The sequence below is a fragment of the Thermobia domestica genome, chromosome 11, assembly GCF_964235325.1.
Source record: "Thermobia domestica chromosome 11, izTheDome1.hap1.1, whole genome shotgun sequence".
NCBI lineage: Eukaryota > Metazoa > Arthropoda > Insecta > Zygentoma > Lepismatidae > Thermobia > Thermobia domestica.
In genome coordinates this window covers 254,066,982-254,089,464 of record NC_137464.1, presented here as the reverse complement: position 1 = coordinate 254,089,464, position 22,483 = coordinate 254,066,982, and the positions used below count along the sequence as shown (strand labels likewise).

The 22,483-nt window shown below is 37.0% G+C and overlaps 1 protein-coding gene across 10 annotated transcripts in view; it reads left to right on the top strand.

Moving 5' to 3' along the window:
• The window catches only part of Myo10A (unconventional myosin 10A), a 744,055-nt gene that overhangs the window by 512,479 nt on the left and 209,093 nt on the right, over nucleotides 1-22,483 (top strand). For all 10 annotated transcript variants that reach the window (XM_081732073.1, XM_081732074.1, XM_081732068.1 and 7 more), the window contains 4 exons: nucleotides 2,321-2,449; nucleotides 4,980-5,108; nucleotides 7,651-7,766; nucleotides 11,702-11,846. In XM_081732073.1, coding sequence (XP_081588199.1) covers nucleotides 2,321-2,449; nucleotides 4,980-5,108; nucleotides 7,651-7,766; nucleotides 11,702-11,846 — 519 coding nt within the window. The remainder of the gene's footprint in view (nucleotides 1-2,320; nucleotides 2,450-4,979; nucleotides 5,109-7,650; nucleotides 7,767-11,701; nucleotides 11,847-22,483) is intronic.

Below are 22,483 nucleotides of genomic sequence, written 5' to 3'. Positions count from 1 at the left end.
CAGGCTTACTGCAAGGAACATATTTGTCGAGTTTTGTTTCAAGAGATATCCCAAAAGATTGTTTGGTTATAAAACCTTAATCAGGATAACGATTCCATTGTTTCCATTAGAAGATAAGTCTTGGCCACGGCCAACGCTACCGTGTAATACTAAGATTCTTCAGACTGTTTTGTTAGCTGAGTTCCTGTTTCCAGTATAACTTTACCGCTCGAGTTATAGTTGGTGTTTTGCAGAAACTTTGGTTGACTAAATAGAAGTATTTTGGGAAATTACAAAACTCTCTTGTGTGGGTGCCGGTCTAAGCAAACGCATACCGCCGGCCCGCCACAATAATGTCACTGCACTTATCTTCTTGTTGAGGTAGAAATGAATGTTGTAACAGAAAAGAAAATTTGTGAGAAACTTTTGAGGTTTCTTCATTGAGCAAGCGAAACATTGAAGAGCATCCAGTCTTGTGCAAGTAGAAAATTAAACTTGACTTAGTTATTCAATATGCGTTGTATAGCTACAACTAGCAAATATAGGGAAACAATTAAAAATAAAGTTATTTAAAACATAAAATTAAGGGATCATGCCGTGATAATTTCTAGTCTTTGCACAAGTAAGATAAATTTTGAGAGAGATTTAAAAATACAACAGAATTCGAACTTTAGTATATTTCATTGCTTTTATTTATTGATTATCAAAATATTGCGGCAGAATCTCTTGGAAATATGCAATTGTTAGTAGAAGATGTACAGAAAATACCAAGTTACAATCAATACACTGATAGCCAGTGCACGGCACGTAGGGAGGGAGACGAGCGGGGCGGTGGCCCCGGGCGCCAAAATAAGGGGCGCAAAATTTGAGAGGAAAAAGAAGAGAAAAAAGAGAGAGGAATATTTTAGATCAACAGCAGTATTTTTCTATAATGTTACTCATGTTAGAAAACTGCATGCGCACATTTATGAAATGGAAGGGAAAAAAGTAATAAAAAGTGCTCAAAATGAAGGAAAAGCAGAGTTTATTTTTGAAAATTTTTTTGCGCTTCGCACCGACCATGGTGACGCTTCGCGGTTGGCCTGTCGACCTCTCATATGTACGGGGGCGCCGTCGTATATTCTCTCCCCGGCGCTGATTTTCCACGACACGACACTGATTGATACAAACTTTAGATTCGGATAGGCGTAATCAATTTCGCTTATTACATAGTGCGAACCATATTTTGCTTCTAAATAAACATGTTTTAATTATAGTTTGGAAGGAGCTTTTAACTACTCTGAAGAATCTCTGTGTGTGTATAACTATTCGTAAGTTTATACTCGTTAAGACATTAGAAAATTAAACAGTAATAATCCATTAATATAGTTGCTCAGTGCCAAGACGAAATTCTGACAATAGTTACATATTACATAGCAGACGTTACATATATGTTACGTACCATGTTTTTTAATATTGCCCCACGTAACTTGATTAACTAAGTTACATAGGTTTAAAAAATGGCGTGTTTCCTCTAAGCGAAGATCACAAACAAGTTTTCTTCAGAGGGAGACAACAAAACTTAGAGATATTTACCAATATAATACAATAGAAGTTGTGAGTTCGAGTTAATTGGCTGCATTTAGGAGTATGCAAATTTTTAATATTCATCAAATACCAGCGGAATACCCATTCTTCGCAAGGGGAGAATACGTTTCATTTTGGACATAAAGGGGTGAATTTGGATTTAAACGGCATCGGAAGTGTTACTGTTCATCTCAACGATCCCGAAAACTACGGATTCGGCACTAATATCGGTCATTTTCGATCATTTTTATAGATATATATATATATCACCTCCCCTAAGTTGAAGCGTTAAAGTGAAATGATAAAAACTATACCAGACCCGAACCTCGTCTATTTTGAAAATTTTATCGAGATCTGTCGGGTAGTACAAGCGGTGCAAAGTCACAAACATAGTCACTTTCATTTTTTATATAGATAGATAGTTTTACCAACAGATGAATAGCAGAAACAGTTTCTTCGAATATAAATTCAAGCTGTTGCCTGATATGGATGCATAATTTCTCGAAATTTAGTATTACGGAAAACAGTTCATAAACAGTAAAACAGTACGTAGGTTAAAATGAACTTAGGTGTCCTTGTTTATTATTACATGAGAACTGGAACAGATTCGTAGTTGCATTAATCATTCGGCACGATCTTGTTAACAGTTTTCCATAATCGAAAACCGTTACTCGATCGGAATTGTTACCCTGTATTAAAACTTATATATATTGCTTAAACAAATAATCTGTTCGTGATTGTATTTTATTTACCTTGTTTATTTTGTACTCAACAGGTGTTCACTCCGAATGAGAATATGACGAATCCTTTGGCGCTGCATCTAATTTTCTGCCAAATTGTCAGAGATACGCTGAGTCCGAATTGCATTCGAATAAGTCGAGAGGAACGGAGTAAGATGAAAAAGGTAATATAATATATTTTATTCTTGTATTTGGGGTGTCAGGGAAGGGAAAGTAAGTTTCATAAATGTAGTGAAATATACATGTAATTCATTAAATGACTGTTATGTGGGTCTTTCATGTAAGGGAAGAGGAAAGTTAGATGTCTTCTAGAGACTTTAGCATCCATGGAGCCCCTGGAAGAAATCATACGTAGCTTACTGTATATAAAAATGTTGTCAACATATGTACAAATTAATTTAAAATATCTCATTTGACTGTGTATCACTTGATATTTTATATGTTCAAAGTTCTTGTTAGACACAGATACACACACTTATCCACTGATGATTAGGAGTGCTTTTTTTGCTTTCGTCTGTCTGTCTTCAGAATTCCTGATGAAAAAATCACATCAATGAAATTCTTTTGTGAACATAAGAATTGAGAATTCAAGGACATTATAATAACAACGACAAAACTAGTATTCAAAGTGTGTCTCAAAAGTTATGAAATATACCTTTTTGCCGCGCCCCAACAGGTCAGATCACGTTTAGGTGTGTTGAGTTAGCTGGGCTTTGCAGTGCACCCTAGGTCAGTCTGCCTCGAGCATCGGTGACGTTAGGATTGCTGATTAGTGCATCTCTGTTTTGAGACCATGTAATGGTGGATACTTTCGAACGATGTTGGACGATCAAGTTCTGCAGAAAACTCGACTAAAACGCTACACAAACTCGTGAACTGATCCAGAAAAGGGTCATCCACAAAAGACATTGCCGCTACTTGCCTGCTTCATCACGACAATACACTCAGCCACGTACATATCTTGTTAATACATCTTTTGCTAAAAATATATATTTCATGACTTTTGGGTCATACCCTGTATATGTTAATCTGATAACAATTACCGTATGTTATACTTAATCCATATTATAATATTTTTGTGATAAGTTTGCGTAGTTAAAAAATAAGTCATTCAGTTAAGTGCACTTACAAGATATTTCTTCTAACAACATCTAAATTTCTTTCAACGTATCGCACTTCTGTTTCTATGGGAAATTATATAATTTTATACCAACTTGTTTGTAAGTATATTGCGTTTTCGCAGTCCGACGTGAGTAGAATTGCCATACGTCCCGGAAAACAGGGACTGTCCCGTAATTACGGGTAAGAAAATTGTCCTGGCCGGTTCAGTAGAAATCCTAAATTTTATGAAAGTTTTCTCCACTTTCATGTTAACTTCGAACACACGCTTAAAATATCACCAAGTCATAATGTTAATACCGAAAGAGTATTTTCACTGATAAATGTTCAATGGCTTGACGAGAGGAGTAAATTTGCCGTCCATTAAAGCTATTGGGAATATTCAGTATAACATGGCCCATGTAAATTGTTCTGAATTTCACTTTTTTTTTCTTTTTTTTTTTTTTTTTTTTTTTTTTTTTTTTTTTTTTTTTTTTTTAATAGTAAAATCTGTTCAAAGTATCTTCACCAAGTAAGTCTTATAAACAATATAATTAATATGTATAATAAAGCTTTGAACAAATCAAAACGATATCCACGAAGAAATTAAATTTCGACTGAAAGCAGATAATCCGTGTTATTATTCAGTTCAAAATCTTACTCTGAAGAAAGAATACAGACTGAAAGTATTTGAGAATAAAATCCTAAGACCAATATTCGGATCCAAGAGAAACGTGAATGGAGAACTTCATAACGAGGAAACTACGTAATTTATATTATTTACCAAACATTGTTAGGGTCATCAAGTCTAGGAGGATCAGATAGGCAGGTCGTGTAGCCAGAATGGAAGGAAGTAGGAATGTTTTCAAAGTTTTAACTTGAAATCCACTTGGTAAACGACTATTTGAAAGACATAGGCGCAGTTAGGAGGACAATATTAAGATGGATCTCACAGAAATAGAATACGAAGTAGAAACTGGATCCAGTTGGCTAAGGATAGAAGTCAATGGAGAGCTTTTCTGAGCACGACATTGAAGCTTCGGATTCCATAAGCCATAGAGTTAGTTAGTATAATAAAGCTTAAAACACAATTAACACAATTTTCAATTTGCAGTAAAGAGACTCGTAATAGTCGATAATAATTCGATGTAATTGGTATAAACAATATGATATAGTACAGCGTGAGCATAAAATACTCCTCGGTTTAGAAAGAGTACCAATTATTCTTTCTTTTTCTTTTACTTTCTTTTCTTTTCTTTTCATAGTTGCATAAACTTATAATGTTTTTGGTGATGTTGATTTGAGTCACAAACACTCGATGTGAGCACGCGGGAAACGTTGATATGGTAATCCAGCTCCCACATATTGATTTTTTCTTCGATTGATTGATTTTCGATTAAGAAAAGCCATCGGTAATACGGATATTTGTCGTTAATAAACCCCATAGTGATTTTAGTTAGCTAGAATTTCATAAATATAAAGGGCTCACAGACTGTGCGTGTTAAATGAGATTAGTTATGTTAATGAAACTTGTATTTTGGGTTATATATTTGAAGAAAAAAAAAAGTCTTAGAAATGTTAATGTTTCCTTTTCAGATGTTAGATAGTTATGGAATAACGCCAAATAATTTACACTCAGCACATCACAAAACAACGATTAAGAAGAATATTGTTGACTTGGCGAAGGACTGGCCAACATACTTTGCTAGAATATTTCCTGTATCAGTAAGTATCGTAATTTTCTTTGTATCTTTTTAATTCATACATACGTTTATCTGTTAGTTATTAGTACAGGATTTCTCAACTTGAGGATTGCGAGAGCAATTCATGGGGATCGCAAATAGAGGTGAAAATCATAAATGTAATTAGGATCCAGTGGCGAAAAAAAATATTTTTTAAAGATTACTTTTAATTGCATATTTGATAGACATATTTGTATGTCCATACTTCTTGATAAATACAGGGAGACATATTTTTTATATCAATATTTATTGTCAAATACAAGAAAACATACTTTTTCATGTCCATACTTATTGTCAAATACAGGAAGATATATTTTTATGTCCACATTTATTGTCGAATACAGGGATACATTTTTTTTTTCATATCCGTACTTATTGTCAGGTAGAGGGAAGCTTTTTTTTTTTTTATGTCGGTACTTGTCAAATGCAGAGAGGCAGATTGTCCGTACTTATTGTCAAATACGGGAGACAGATTTTTTTCATGTCCATACCTATTGTCAGATACAGAGATACATATTTTTTATGTCCATATTTATTGTCAACTACAGGGAAACATATTTTTTCATGCCCATACTTATTGTTTATGACCTTATTTATTGTCAAATACAGGGAGACGTGTTTTCTATGTCCATACTTATTGTCAAATGCAGCAAAACATATGAAACAAAATTCTAAACTATTAAGAATCGTTTAAATAACAATTGGACTAAAAGAAGAATAAAACTGATGAGAAACTGCATATTGAAATACTATGTACAAGAAAAATACAAAAATAACAAACACTGGATATTAAAATGCAATAACTGTAAACGATAAGTAGTAATAATCTGGAGGCTTATCACAAACTGGGTCTCTGCCAAAAGGATCTGATAAAACGGGGTCATGATATGATAGGCTGAGAAATTAGAAATACTAATTTCTTCATTAATAAACTAAAAATTGTCATATTAGCTAGGCATTACATGCTAGAACGTGATTAAAGATGAAAGCAAAGTTTCCTAAAATTTCGAAGTTACTAAGAAGATAGGTGTAGGAAGGCACACGCTGTAAATAATATATTTTAAGATTGTCATAAAATGTACGTATGTATAATACAAATCTTACTAAATATAAAATATTGAAAACATTAGTACTTTCACCAAGTCCTTCATCAAATAGGGGTTGGGAGTAGCACAAAAGAAAAGGGTAAAAAAAATAGAGAAAAGTGTAGAAAAGTCGAGGCGAATAGTTCGGTACGTGCTTTATTAGAAGGTAGAGTGTATATATGGTAAGAGTCGGCATTCACTCGTAATACTAATACGATGTTAACTTAAAGTTTCTATCGTTGTCACGGCGTGAGTTGAACCGTTACTGTCAGGAGCTTGTTTCGTCATTCGTTAGAGCGCAATGCTGTTCAAATGTCAACCACTATCTAATATACAGTGAAACCTGTCTTTAGCGGAATCGAGCGGGACTTGCAAAAATTTCCGTTAAAGTCAGATTTCCGCTTAGTGGAGGTAAACCTTTCCTTTCTTTCTTTCTTTTTCTTTTTTCTTTAAATACATGCTTATAAAGGGACATACTGAGAAAATATATTGCTGTACGTACATTGTTCGATTACAGTACTTCTTTCTTCTACGAATAAATACACAAAAAAACTAAAATGAATACAAAATATACTATGCACACGTTATCTTTTATTTTTCTAATAGCCAAGCAGAGTTTTCTCGCGTACATTGCTGCTTGACTTTCCGCATACACTTTAGCGTGAGAAATTATACTAAGTGAATCAGAATCATTTTTCCGTAAGGTAAATTTTTGCAGTTCCTTTAAACTTCTGAGAGCACTTTGATATGTATTTATTCTACTCGGTATCGTATTCCTCTTCTTCCTCTATCTCGTTTTCTTCTTTCCGACATTCCTTATGATTCTTGATTAAGTTGCGGGGATTAAGGACAATCTGTGGGAGTGAAAATGAGTAGTGGCTGGGGAAGGTCAACACTGTCCAGAAATATTTAACAAAAGAACGAACATTTTATCGCAAACAGGGTAATGTATATGTCTCACAGAATGTCTAAACATCTAAACGCTGTAGTCCGGAACTCAGAATTTTCCGTTAAATGTTTATTTTTCTTTCCGTTGTCCGTGTAACACAGTTTCCGCTTAATGAAGGGACTTTTACACGTTTTGTTCTCCAAAATTCATGGGACCGTGAAATATTTCCGTTTAAGACAATTTTCCGTTTAATAAGGGGTCCGTTGAAGACATGTTTTACTGTATTTTTTCAGTCTGTTCTCTTGTGTTGTACAGAGAATATCTTCTGAATACAGCGTTTTGGGTTTCTAGGCAAAAAAGTATTAACTTCTTATCCCACACAAGTTAAAATGGAAATGTTCCATATAAATCATGTAAAACAGTTCTGTCTTGTGATTGGCATCCAAGCTACGGTTCAATTCAGGTCGCGAGATCTATACATGTGAAAAATATAGTGATATTTTTTTCTAATTATTGTAAATTAAAATTACATTTATACTATTTACTTTTAGGGAGGCCATCAAAACCCTAATGTTCAACACTTGGCTGTGTCTCACTCTGGAATCAGATTGGTCAGAAGAGAGAAGAGTTTGCCAAATGATTATTTGCAAGTTTTGGACACATTCATGTAAGTTTACATTCCTAATTTTATAGTATTTTTATGCATTAAAAATGATTTTTAATTATGAAATATTTGTGAGTCCACTGCGCTTCCAGTCACATTTTTTTAAAATTTTAGTGAGTAACTTAAAGAAAAAGAAAAATGTAGATAATGATCCAGATAATACGAAGGGGAGTCCAAAAATAAGTTTCCCCCTTTCGTTTTCCCGAGGAAAGCGAACAGCAGTACGTGAAACAAGACAGCGGTTGCACGCGCAACACACCCAGACACAAGTTCACCCACAATCCTGCAGAGCGCCTGCGCAAAATGGAGACAAGTCTCTCAGTCTGCACCTGGTAGCTGTAGAGAGAAGGCGTGTTTTTGACGTCGTGGTCAAAAGAGAAAGTGCAAGCGGTTGTCCGCTATGAATGGGCACGTGGTGTATCGGGAGCCTGAATCCATAACCACCTCCTGCAAGTGTCTGTGCCTGATGTAATGTCGAAACAAATGGTGCGGAGCTAGTTTCGCTAATTCAGTGAGGGACGGCAGCAAGTGTTGGACACACTGAGACCTGGAAGGACGTGCATAGCCACTACAGATGACAACGTCAGGATGATGGATGACATGATTAAAGCGAACCGGCATATTATCATCGATAAGGTAGCGGAGGAACATGAAATCGGACATGCGCGAGCTCACAAGATCATCCACGACATGCTTGGCTACCGGAAAGTGTCAGCACGATGGGTGATTCTACAACTGACCTCGAACCATTTGGAACAACGCATAGGCGTCAGCCTGGAACATCTCGTGTGTTACCATCATGATGGCCTTCACTGCAATGCAAAACCATATTGCTACTCTTGGGTGGGAGCATCTTGCCCATCCGCCATATAGTCCTGATCTTGCACCTAGTGACTTCCATCTCTTTCCGGCTTTGAAGAAGACTCTCGGCGGTAATGTTTTAGAAGCAATGCTGAAATCACAGAAGCTGTTTGACGCTTCTTCCATATTCAGAGCCCTGAATTTTTTTCTGAAACGGTTTTTGAAGCTTATTGACCGGCATGACAAATGTCCCCATGTACGTGGTACTTATGTGAAAAAATAAAGGTACATCTTTCTTTAATGTGACATCCTATTTTTGGTCTTACATCTCCACCTCTTTCCACAGTTGTCTGGGGAAACTTATTTTCGGACTCTCCTTCGTATCAACAAAATGTTATTAAATAAACTAGTAAGTGCTTTTAGATCGTTTCTTATTGGCTAGAAATTGGTGGTGCAGTTTATTTATTACGTCATAATTGTCGAGCAATCAAAATTTCTGTATTGTGTGAAAAGTTTTCTAATCAACTGTTAGTTCATATCCAGTGTGTGATCAATTCATAAACATGTTTCTCTAAATTGCTGAAAACTAACTGTAAACAGATTTGTCCATTCGTTTCGAAATTATTCATAAAATAACATGTAAGGAGAGAAGATCACATTGTTGCGAGTATATGTAAAGTAGTTTAGTACGGGATACGGACAAAATCTCGCGGCCGAAACATCGCCGCCCAAAATCTCGCCGGGCCAAAACCTCGCGGGCCAAAACCTCGCCGCCCAAAACCTTGCGGGACAAAATCTCGCCGGGCCAAAACCTCGCCACCAAAACATCGCGTGGCCAAAACCTCGCCGCGAATGAAACTTTTCTTTAAAATTTACCCAATGAGTTTCTTAATATGCAATTCTCCATTACAAAACATCGTGTGCGTGGACTTTCTCGGGTTATTCCCGTTTCCTCCCACTTTCTTTATTCGATCATTTCCTTCATCCTGGTCATCTACGTCTCCTTTAACCTACAGGACATAATCAAGGGACGTCGTAAAAACTCATATATTATTTCATACTTTCATAAATATTATTAGATTTTTGTAAAAATTTTAAGTTTTTGGATGTTCCAAAGTTCACGAAACTAACCCCGTTAGTTGTCATTACTTTCCTTATGCAGATACTCTTTCCCTATAACCAGTTTAAAAACATCCTGTCGCCCTATCTTCACATTGAAATCCTCTAATACAGAAATAGAATTTTCATATGGTATCGCGGAACTTGGTCAAATACCCGTGATACTTCTTCTGAAACAGTGTCTTTTATACCGTCATCCTTATCTTCTGTTGGAACATTTACATTTTGGTCAGGCGAGATTTTGGGTATGGCGATATTTTGGGGCGCGAGCTTTTGGAAGACGAGGTTTCGGCAAGACGAGGTTTCGGCAAGGCGAGGTTTTGGCCCGCGAGGTTTTGGGTAGCGAGGTTTTTGCCAGGCGAGGTTTTGGACCCGCGACGTTTTGGGCGGCGAGGTTTCGGCCCGGCGAAAATTTGGGCCGCGAGGTTTTGGCCAGGCGAGGTTGTCGCCGCGAGGTTTTGTACCCAAACCCTTTAGTACATACACTGAAACGATATCAATCATTTCACGATTTTTAAAACAAACCTTCAAGACTCTCTACATTTTGTATTTCTGTTGCTATCTGTACATCTTTTATTTACTTTTTATTTTATTTATTTCTTTTTTAATTTTTTACCCCGTTTAAATACAGTTTTTGATTAAATTTACTCAGTTTTATTTTACGAAAAGAGATACTTATCGACTTTACAATACTTAATGTAGCCAATAGCTCCATTCCACCGGGAACCACACTAGCTAGTAGAAAGGGCCGCGGTAGCTCAGTGGTAGAGCGTTCACCTCTGGGGTCCTCGGTTTGACCCCAGCTCGCGCCAATAGAACTTCGTGGTGGACAAACACCGTGTGCGTGGGTTATATCGGGTTCTTCCGTTTCCTCCCACTTTATTCATTCTACTATTTCATTCATTTCTCATCATCACCGTCTCCTTTAGCCTAGACGGCGTAATCGTGGGACGTAAAACTTAAAGATTTCATTTCATTTTTCACTATCTAGTAGAAGTAAGACAAATGTGATTCTTCTTTTTCACACGAAATTTCCACCGCGCTTACACAAGCATTCGAGCTACTTTCGGCCTTGTCCCTCTATCGTATTTCAAGCTCAGATAATCCAAGCGGTAGGTCCCATTTCCGTCCTATCCCGGTGAAACATCTTCACCTCCACAACCAACTGTGACCCAGCAGATACACAAACTTGTGTTATCCTGGCAGATATCTCAAATTAGACACCACGAAGAAAAAGAGGTCTGTAGGGTTACCTAACAGCGAAACACAACCGACACCTCTCCTCAAAATTTTCCTTTAACATCATACGAAGTGTGAAATTTAATTTTAAGGAATCGGTTGTTAGTTTATCTATATACAAGCGGCTGCTACCCTGTCACTACTAAAAAGTAACTCCTTATAAAGTGGTGCACTTTGTTAGACGACTGAACCCTTGATGAAATTCATTTTTCAGGACGCTGCACTGTATGTCTGTAGTGGTGCAGTGAATGTGCGGAATGCCACCTATTCTCTATCCATACAAGGTACATTTTAATTTTGGAAGCAGCCAGTTACATAAAGTTAAGCTAGGGGAATAAGGTGGTTAGTCAAATTTCGGAATAGATTACTGAGTCAGGAATTACGGATTGTTGCTTCAGATTCTTGTCAATGACTCGCATGTTATTTCGTCCCCTGTTTCGTGAGGACTGAGTCAACCGCGACCCAGTCGAGCTCACGTAATGACATGTCAGAACTCGTTTTAATACAGATGCCTGTAGAATGCATCACTATAGTGCTTTGCCACGAATTGTCACACATTGTAAATGTAGACACTTCTCCGCGGGTTGTCAGCTAGTTTCTCATGAAAGGATTTTTTTAAAAATTTTCTCAGCTTGTTTTAATATTAATTTTCTATAATACAGAATACTTACGGAATAAAACACGAGAATTATTGAAACATATAGACTAATTAATAAATTAACGCAACTACAAACTTTCAAGCATGTATCTCATTATGTTTGTTTCTCTTCCAAATGCAGGTTTGACGATGTGGCTGAAACGTCGGTGCCAAAAGGTAGTGCATTGCAAATAGTTCTCCAGACCGGTAACCGTTTTGTCTTCTACACGCACAGAGCAAACCAAATTAGGAACATGATCGAGAGGTTCATAGTAGAAACGGAAAAGGTAAGTGCTGATTAATTTTTCCCTATCTTTATTTACAAGGTATTCCGTAACTCTACACATGGTTTAAGACGAGATTTGTATTGAGTGGACCAAATCAAGAAATCACCAAAAATAATAAGATAAAATGTGGTAGACATTTACATCATATTGTTCTTTCAAATTTTACGATTCTGTAAAAACCTCTGGTGAGTTTGTGGAAAACTGCTTTGGCGATTTTGTGAGAAAAACTTCAACAATTTTATGGAAACCTGCACTGGTGATTTTGTCAGATAAGAAGGCCAATCACGTCCAATTTAGGTACTTGGTATTTAGGGACCTCCGAACGTCCAAACTTTAATGTGGGAGTAGGCCATCGTGTTGATAGATTGCATAAGGCTGCAAATCCGTTATCTAGGGATACAAGAACTGTTTTATCATAAAGATTCGAATAATATATATACTAGTAGCAGCAAAAAGAGATGATACACTTAAAATTCTGGCCTTCGTTACGCACTTTAGGGCTTTGAGGTACATCATCTGTAGTCGTGTGGATTTTGCGTTCCCCAAAATCCTAAGTTATGATGAGTGACAACTCCTTATTTCGAATGATATATCACATGTTATGTATATATAAAGTAAGATTCTGACCAGAAAACTGAGGGTTTGTGCTTATAAAATTCATAATTTTGATGGTAAATTTCTATGAAGACTTGGTTGTGTAGTTGTACAGCCAGAAACAATATTAAGTGTAGGTTGGAGGTATAATAAATTATATCTCCAACTTATACTTACTATTGTTTCTGACTGCACATAAAATTACTTTTTCTTCTGTCGCTAATTACAGTACATTAAATTACCATAATTTATTCGTAAGAGCTAACTTAAATATGGAGTTCGCATGAGATACGCTATATTTAGTTGGAAAAATACCTTCGGGAAAATACCAAGATGATAACAGAGTAACATAAAACAGAAGCTTAAGGAAATAACTACCCTCACTATTCTATGCTAATCCAGTTCTATCCTGTTCCTATTCTATCTCATTCTGTCCTGTTCTGTGCTAACTCAATTATATCTAGTGGTGGGCACAAAAACCGGTTTTCAGTTTTTAGGAAAACCGAAACCGGTTTTTGAAGATTTAAAAAACGGGGTTTCATCGGGGTTTTTCACCGGATCCGGTTTTCTTCAAAACCTATTCCGTTTTTTATTTTATTTTTTTCAAAATTGGTTCTACTTCTGATCAGAATAGTGTTTCATTGCTCTCTGGAAACAGATTCTGTTTCCACAGAAATAGTTTTATGTGTTTACCAAAAGTTCTCACCGAAACCGAACCGTTTCGGTGAAAAGCCGAACCGTTTTTTGGAGAAAACCGAAACCGGTTTGGTGAAAAACCGAACCGTTTTTTGGAGAAAACCGAAATGTCGGTTTTTCGGATTTCGGTTTTTCTAGAAATCGAACCGCTTTTGCCCATCCCTAATTATATCCTGTGCCTGTCAATTCTGTTCTGGCCTATTCTGTGCTAACCGAATTCTACTGTGTGCTTATCTATCCTGTTTTTCCTATTCTGTGCTAACCCAATGCTATCCTGTGATTATCCTACACTTTCTTCTATTATGTGCTAATCCTCTGCCTATCCTACTTTATCCTTCGCTAACCTAAACACTGGCGAACCTTTGTTTCTGCGGACATGAACGTTATGATTTCTTATGCCGTAGAATTGGTTATATCGAAATAATTTATTCATTTGATATTTCAGAGGAGTATATTATATGTCAGGCATATGCAAGTTAGATCAGAGGTGGGTCAATCATAGAGGACTGACCTGCCGTACGAGACAATGGATAACATTTTCACAAGAATTGAATAGCCATATTGAATGAAGAAACTTGTTTATCGTACACTAACATCACAGGAACACAAAAACTATTGTAACTGTAACCAAACTATTTACTTACTAAAGAAAAGCAGAAAGAGATATTTATTTACCATTTTAGTAGGAAACTTGACCCTTCATGTTCTAAACTAGTTTCTCAATGTTCAGTGCTATATTGGATATTTCAACTCAGGACAATATTTTCAAGATGGATATCAGTTATCTAGGGGAAAAAGTCAGTTCAATTTAAGAGATTACATAAGAAATATTTTTCAACAACGAATTAGGGGGGACAGGTGAAAGGGTTCAGTGAGCCAGAATCAGCCCGGGGGATGTTATTGCACATCGTTGTTATATGTGCTGTATATATAAATCTCAGCCTGATTTTATGTTATTACAGCGCTGAATTATGGAATACCTTGTAATGTTATTTTATGTGTAGTGTGGTGATGGTTAGGTTCTTTTTTTTTCTTTTTTCTTTTTTAAGTCGCGAATGTAGTATTATAAGATATAGAACTTTTTACGTAGGACGAAGAATCGTGAAATGATACCGGCAATGAATATATTCGATATTTAAATGGAATTCGCATGTTTGTGAGAAATATTTCATGCTTTCGTTCAATTCAGATATGAATTTCAGTTCACAAAAATATCCGTGAACATTTTAGCCTTTATTATGTCTCCTTGGACTGTATAATTCATACGCATGACCCCTTTGTCATGTAGCACTTACACTCAACAATATTCTACCACGTCCACATTACAGCGTAGATTCAATAGAACTAATACTACATATATCTCCCTTCTGTCGTCAAGGATCACTTCATACTCTTTCTGATCGTTTGCAGAGTTGTGCATGTAAATATTTGTAAAATCCTCCACAGACTTTCGGCCATCTTTCAAACGCTTAAATCACTAAAATGTTGCTTGGCTTAAAGATTACTCACCAAAAGCCATCCTTCGGCATTCGTTGTTTTTCAGCTGCAGTTTTCTTTAGTTTGAAACAAAGCTTAATGCAGATTCTTTGCTCCCTCATATCAGCCATTTAGAAATTCGCAGACACGGCAGAACAAGATGTAACGAAACTAATAAAAACGTGAAAAAAATTACACTATCGATAATAGCACTTGGCAGACTGCCAGTTGAAATATATATCAAGGGACAACTAGCTGCAGGAGTTTGTGCTGTTGCTGGTTTAGCCGAAATATTAAGATTCTCACAAATGTTGTGTATCACGTCGTATTATACTGAATTATGTCAATGAAGGAATAAAATTGTTTAACGTTTCATTGCTTATACCCAACACTTTCGATCTAGTTGTTGCTATTTTCTGGAAATAGCTTCCGCTAGTGAAGTATAATGATCCATATCACACACCACTGATCACCCTGATGCCCCACTTCTTATATACCCAATTGAAATTCAAATCATTCCCACAATGCAACGAAAGTGATATCAGCGACACGGCCGGCTACAGTCGTAACTAATTGCATCGTCTACTACTGGCAGTAGTTAATTGTATCATTGGCTAATTCTATTAGGCTCACGCGCTCTGAATGACTTGATTTATTCTTTGTTTTCAGTAGTTCGTGCTACCCAACTGCTTAGAGTGGCGGCGGCACATCTTCACTCATGTGATTATTTTCAGCGGGAAGAGCAGCTGAAACCACTTATACTACGTCCTTACTCTATGTATACAGATATACTGCTTCCTATATTATTCGTGAAAGTTCGCTGTCCATATACTGCATAAGTAACAGCCAATCAGGTTCGTGGAAGATCGAAATTGAATGGTGCTTTCGTCGCTCTTTCTTTGGTTGTCATAAGCAGGGAAGAAAAAAATGACTGTCTATCAAGCTTAGAGACTTCAGAGGGGAAAATGTAAAGGAAAAATAGAAGAAAATAATAAGTATATTCAGGTCCGTAAATAGGATATCTCTCACTCGGGGCAAACACGAAATTCCGCGACCTTTAAATGTATAAATATTTCCCTTTTAGGCGCCCCACCAACCACGCGCCTTCCCTAGTTGCGATCCTCAGTATATTGAGTTACACTACCATTCTATATACTAAATCTTATTTTCTCTCTAATTAAAAAAAAAAAAAATAAAAAAAACGAACACTTCTCCTTCTACATATTTATATTTATTTATACCGAAACTTTGAGGTATTTTTTTCCCTCGTGACCCAGAGCTGGCTCCACCATGTGTGCAACAAGTGCATTTTCACGAGGCGGCAAAATCTATCATAACTATATTATTTAAAATAAAAAATATTTCTTGTTGGAAACAGGCTTCATGATGATAGTAGTTAAATTTACTAAGCTGCCCCTCTATTTTAATACTACATTCATAAATCATATTTAGTTCGCATTAGTTTAGTGTCACATGGACAGTGTTAAAGCAAATGGTCAAACAAATCCCAGCATGAATTGCATGATTGTTGTCAAATACAAGGACTTAGTTCTCGAACAGTAGCGAACACCTGTTGCATTTAGTTATCACAGTTTTGATATGAAAACTAGTATTGTCTTTGTCACAAACACGTTCCATACCATTGAATGTGGAAACAACCTTTAAAAAAATAACAGATGTAGAAGGAAACTTAAGAAATAAAGATAAAAGCCAGTTACATTGGAATTGCAAACTGATATATTGAGATTGAATCTCCATATTGAATTCTACAAAAAGAATTACTACCTTTCCTCTGCAGGTGTGTTTAAATTTATTTTATCTTTCACTAACACAATAGATTATTATTTAAAGAAAAAAGAACACATACAACAGGATTGTATGTGGAGTGTTTAGGCTTTTCTGAGTGCTAGTGCTATTTTCCTCCCCTTACTTGTTCATGAGGAGTAGCATACTTAAAATCGTGGCTTTTAAGATTTGTTCTTTCTGGAGAAGGGGTTAGGCAAATGATGCCATTGCACAAGGCGGCAAATTGCCTGGAGCCGGCCCTGTGGTGACCCTATAAACGGATGTACAGTATGTGTTCCAGAAAATTCCATTGGATTCCGCTTCCTCAAATTAGTACAAGTATATAAGGCGCAATTACAAAGGTATCTAAGCATACATTTTTTTTTTTTTTTTTTTTTTATCATTAGCATGAGCAGTAACACTTTCTCTGGACTATAGACTTAATAACAACAGAAATCTTACTGATAATATTTGCTTTTAATCATTAACGCACGCAGAATTTCGTCAAAAGATTAGGAGGAGATTCAGGCTCCCAGGTTCATATGATTTCGGGTGTTTGTATACATATCATCATCATCATCATAGGTATTCTGCCATTATTGGCAAGTCACTTGCTACCACTGAGAAGTTTCCATGCCCCACGGTCTTCCGCTAATCTCTTCGTCTTCATGTATTTTTTTTTTTTTTTTTTTGTTTTGATGTCGTCCATTAATTGTAACCTCCTTGGCCTCACCCTCTCTTTTCTGCCACCATACCCTCTACTACCTCCCTCATGAGGTTTCTAAATGGCTGCAAACGGAAAGCCACTAGGTGACTCGTGATAACGGTACCTCATGCAAAATAATATTGTCTAGGGCGATCTTGTTCCACATTTTGATTATCTTTTATCTATTTGAAGATGTCGCATACTTACTGTAAAATTAGCCGTAATTTAATTTCACAGTGATAAGGCCTCTTAAACGAAAACATGTAGTCAGAGGTGATATAGAGACGAGCAGTGGCATATTTACAATTTTATTTCGGAAGAGGCTTTGCTAACTTTATTTCTGGAAATGTGAAAATTCTGCAAGGCATTTCATTTAAAATAGTAAATAAAATTTCGGAGGGGGGCTTAAGGCCGGAATCCCCCTTAAATACGCCACTGTAGACGAGTTAAGGAAGATGTTGAGTAGCTATAACTATCAAACAACATTCATGACCTGCCTTTACGTCTGGGAACTGTTCCACTTGATTAAATTGGAAACAAAACTATTAAGAAATTCCTGGCTTTGTTCTCGTCGCACATCGAAAATAAGAAAGAAGCCTGCGGTTTTTCTCTGTAGAGGGATATGTGACCGCAACGAACAGTCAGAACGAAAACAAAAACAAGTTTAATCAACCTTCAAAAGAAAGATACAGAGAGAGATAAAAAAAAAGAAGAAGAAGAAGAAGTGACTCCAGAGGAAACCGACTGAATAACAATATATTCGTTGTCAGAGTGTGGTTGTAGGCGTGCGTTCGCGGGAGCTTCAGAGGCAGATGTCCTTTATTTTTAGCGTTTCATATACATAAATTGTATTGAACACTTTTAAATTTGTTAGCAATTCTTAGCTGTTGGTGTTATAATAGGTGGTGGGTGGTTTTAATCATGTCTCCATAAGCATTACAAGCTCTTGAAATTTCTCAATTGAAAAGAAGCATACTATCACCCGAGCAGTAAGAGGGTTGCCACAGGAATCGGGAACGGTAGGCTACCTCAGTGCTTCTCAAATTTTTCGAGTCTAGCGCCCTCTTGGGTGAAAGCGACTGTCCTGATCGCCACTTCTGTCATCTTAACCCAATCCACACCCATGCACAAGACCGAACGTAAGACTTGGATGAGCAGTCTAAGAACCCAAAAAAAGCTTCATTTAAAAAAAAAATCATCCTTGAAGAATGGTGATTATATATATGCTATTATATATATACTATGTGATCAAAAGTATCCGGACACCTACAAAAGCATACGTTTTTCATATTAGGTGCATTGTGCTGCCACCTACTGCCAGGTACTCATTATCAGCGACCTCAGTAGTCATTAGACATCGTGAGAAAGCAGAATGGGGGGCTCCGCGGAACTCACGGACTTCGAACGTGGGCAGGTGATTGGGTGTCACTTTGTCAGAAGTCTGTACGCGAGATTTTCATACTCCTAAACATCCCTAGGTCCACTGTGTCTGATGTGTTAGCGAAGTGGAAACGTGAAGGGACACGTACAGCACAAAAGCGTACAGGATGACCTCGTCTGTTGACTAACAGAGACCGCCGACAGTTGAAGAGGTTGTAAAGTGTAATAGGAGACATCTATCCAGACCATCACACGGGAATTCCAAACTGCATCAGGATCAACTTCAAGTACTATGACAGTTAGGCGTGAGGTGAGAAAACTTGGATTTCATGGTCGAGCAGCTGCTCATAAGCCACACATCACGCAGGTAAATGCCAAACGACGCCTCGCTTAGTGTAAGGATCGTAAACATTGGACGATTGAACAGTGGAAAAACGTTGTGTGGAGTGACGAATCACGGTACACAATCTGGTGATCTGATGGCAGGGTGTGGGTATGGCGAATGTCCGGTGAACGTCATCTGTCAGCGTGTGTAGTGCCAATAGTAAAATTCGGAGGTGGTGGTGTTATGGTGTGGTCGTGTTTTTCTTGGAGGAGGCTTGCCCCCCTTATTGTTTTGCACCCCCTCACAGCGCAGGCCTATATTGATGTTTTAAGCACCTTCTTGCTTCCCACTGTTGAAGAGCAATTCGGAGATGGCGATTGCATCTTTCAACACGATCGAGCACCTGTTTATACTGCACGGACTGTGGCGGAGTGGTTATACGACCATAAGATCCAAAGCAAAGTAAGACCACTTTAAAATATGATAGTATTTTTATGGACACTCTGTATATTAGAAAATATAATCGTGTCTATAAATCCTTAAAGTTTGTTGTTATATTATGTAGAATCTGCTGAGTGTGTTAGAATTAGCTGTCGAGAGTTAACACATAGGAAAGGGAGGAGAGAGTGTTAGGAGAGAATGTTACGACTAATAACTTAGAAGATGTCGCTTTAGGAAAAGTATATAAAAAGAGGAAAGAACTGTTCCGGCGGATAAAGGAAGATAAAAAAAAAGAATGTTAGACGAACATGGCAGGAGGCAAAGAAAGAAGGTGAAATAATAAAGAAAAAAAAGGAAGATGGAATATCTCGTTCCAACCTGGTTACCATTGTAGGTTGTTACATAAAAATGAGTTCTCTCCTAAATGACCGGATGCTTTAAACAATTTCTCTTCCACATTTGCAGCTTTCCATCACATTTTGGTTTTATAAAGTATGTCGTTCACCAGCACCTAAGAAACTATTTATGTTTCTTATTATTTAGAGTTCATTCTCTAACCTGCTTAAAAAAAAAAAAAAAAAAAAAACACTAAGATACAGGTACGAGTTTTTTTCATACTATTTGTGAGGCATTGAACAGGTATCGGAATCTGGAGATCTTTGGTTCAAATAAACTAAAACTAAACTTCCTGTGGTTGTAGAGCGCTCACATCTAGTGCAAGAGATCTGTGGTTCGATCCAGAATATATGGTGTTGGACAACATCTTGATGTTTTTCCCTTTTTCCACTCACATTCTCATTCCACTAATTTCATAATCGCTTTCATTAACCACCCGTCTCCTTTAGCCGAAAGGGCATAATCTAGGGACGTAAAAAAATTAAATATAGTTACATTTGAACTCCGGGCCACGAATCCTCAGCGGTGTCCATATCATCATCACGGCTATTCTACCATTATTGGCAGGTCACTCGCTGCAACTGAGAAGCTTCCATGCTCCACGGTCTTCCGCTATCTCTTTGTCTTCACGTATGATTTCTCTGTTTTGATATCGTCCATTAATTGTAGTCTCCTTCGCCCCCTCCTTCTCTTTCCTGCCACCATACCCTCTAGCACGTCCCTCATGGTACAGTTCCTTCTTAGCCAATGTCCCAACCAGTTTTTCCTCCTCTTCTCAATAATATCTAAAACTATCATTTTCTCCTCCACTATTTCAAACACCCTCTCATTCGTTTTCCGTTCTGCCCATCTAATTCTCTCCATTCTTCTCTACACCCACATTTTGAAAGCTTGCAATCGTTTTTCATAATCATTTTTATGAATGCCACATTTCTGACGCATACAGCAGAATACTTTATAAGTCTATTTCTCAACTCTTTATTCAAGGTCTAACAAAATAGTATTTGCTTTCTCCTGGGAAATTATATCACAAGTGTGTCATTGAAATTTGAGGGGGATCGAAAAGAAATTAGTTAACTCTAATGGAAAACTTGTGTAATTGATACAATAAAACCATTGAATAAGTTTGCGTGGAAGACCAGGTTTCGATTCCCGGTGAAAGTTTGTTATCCACGTTAAACTGTAGGCTATATCCACGCCTTACATAGTTGTAATAAACATAGGTGAAGTAAAACTTCTTTTCAGAGTCACAAGTCAGCGAAAATGCGAAACATCACTTCGTGTTTGTATGTGTGTCTGTTTGTGTAATGTTATGTGTCTACTCAATATTTCATGGCATGCTTCGCAACTGATCCAGTATGGCCAACGTTGAAACAATATGTATGATGCATTCTGAAACTGAATACATCCGGTGGGACATTCTTGAAGGAAGTGGAATTGTATCCTATTTTAAGCTGTAGGGGGCTTCATTTCGTAACAGTTTTCCCCAAATTTTGCGAATGGCAGTTTGATACAAGTACCATAAAATGAGTAAATTGTATCTGCTATGTCGACTATACGCAAAATGTGTGTTGTGTTAACACAAACGGCTACCTATAGGTGGGAGACCTGAGTTAGATTTCCGGCTCGGATTCCACGTTAAGTGTATGTCCATGTTTCATTTAACGTCGCTGCTGGAAGGAACGTTACACCAAAATCAAATAAATAAATAAATAAATAAATAAATAATAATAAAGCAAACAGGTTCAGAATGAGGACCTAGGTCTCGTCATCTCATGTAGGATTTTTTAATATCAATCGCAATTAAGATTGGGATTCGTGTTCCCTTGTGATCAGAAAACCTGGAATGTAAGATTTGTACGAGATACACCTCAATTTAATAATATATTCTATAAATTGAAGAAGTAATAAAATATAACAGACTCTAATGCAGTGATCAGGGGCCTCATTCCACAGCGGTTTGCTTCAACACAATGCAAAATTGAATTTTATTTTGTGATAATCGACCTTTTTTTTTTTTTCTTTCCATATTTTGCATAACAGAATAAGTCTCAATATCTTCGTTATTTTCCGTTGATGGTTTCATGTTAATTTTGAGAAGTAGAAATGGTCGTCTCATGATTACAAATACTGTACATTCAGGCCCGTAGCCAGCCCAAAAATGTAGGGGGGGGGGGGCGATCCAACCACATGATAGTTCATCACCGTAGTTCATTTGCAAGCCTGCCGTGAAAATTTTAGGAGGGTCAGCAAAATTTTAGGGGGCCCGGCCCTCCTAGACCCCCTGGATACGGGCCTGTGTACATTATCAGTTATTAAAGGATTTTATTGATTATTTCATGGCCATCCTGTGGCTCACGTAGGAAAATTTTTTAAAAATATATTACTTTCTTCTGCAGTTAGAACTGTTAATTTAAAGTTAAAAACGGTTATTGAACGCATTTAGTCCTTCAATATTTTGTGATTGTATAGTACAATAGACAGCTGTGTCATTCTCTTTTTATGTCTACGGATTATGCTTGAGGAAGTATGGGTTAGGAAAGAGCAATGAATGGCCTAGATTTATGGATATTATTTAGACCTTAATTAACAGCCGCGAAGGACGTTTATGCAGACTGGCTATATACCGGTTTCTGTTTCATGAAGCAGGCTATTCTGATGGATATTGTACGGAAAAGTTCATTGTGCGTACCACGTGGGTGTAGGCGAGTAGTTAGTGTGTTTGTTTCGTAATATGGAGATTCTGAGTTCAAACCTCGTGGCCGGCCACTCTGATATTTTTTTTAGTGTTTTTACTCAGTTGCATAAGGCAAGTGCGGGAATAGAGGCTTTAAATTT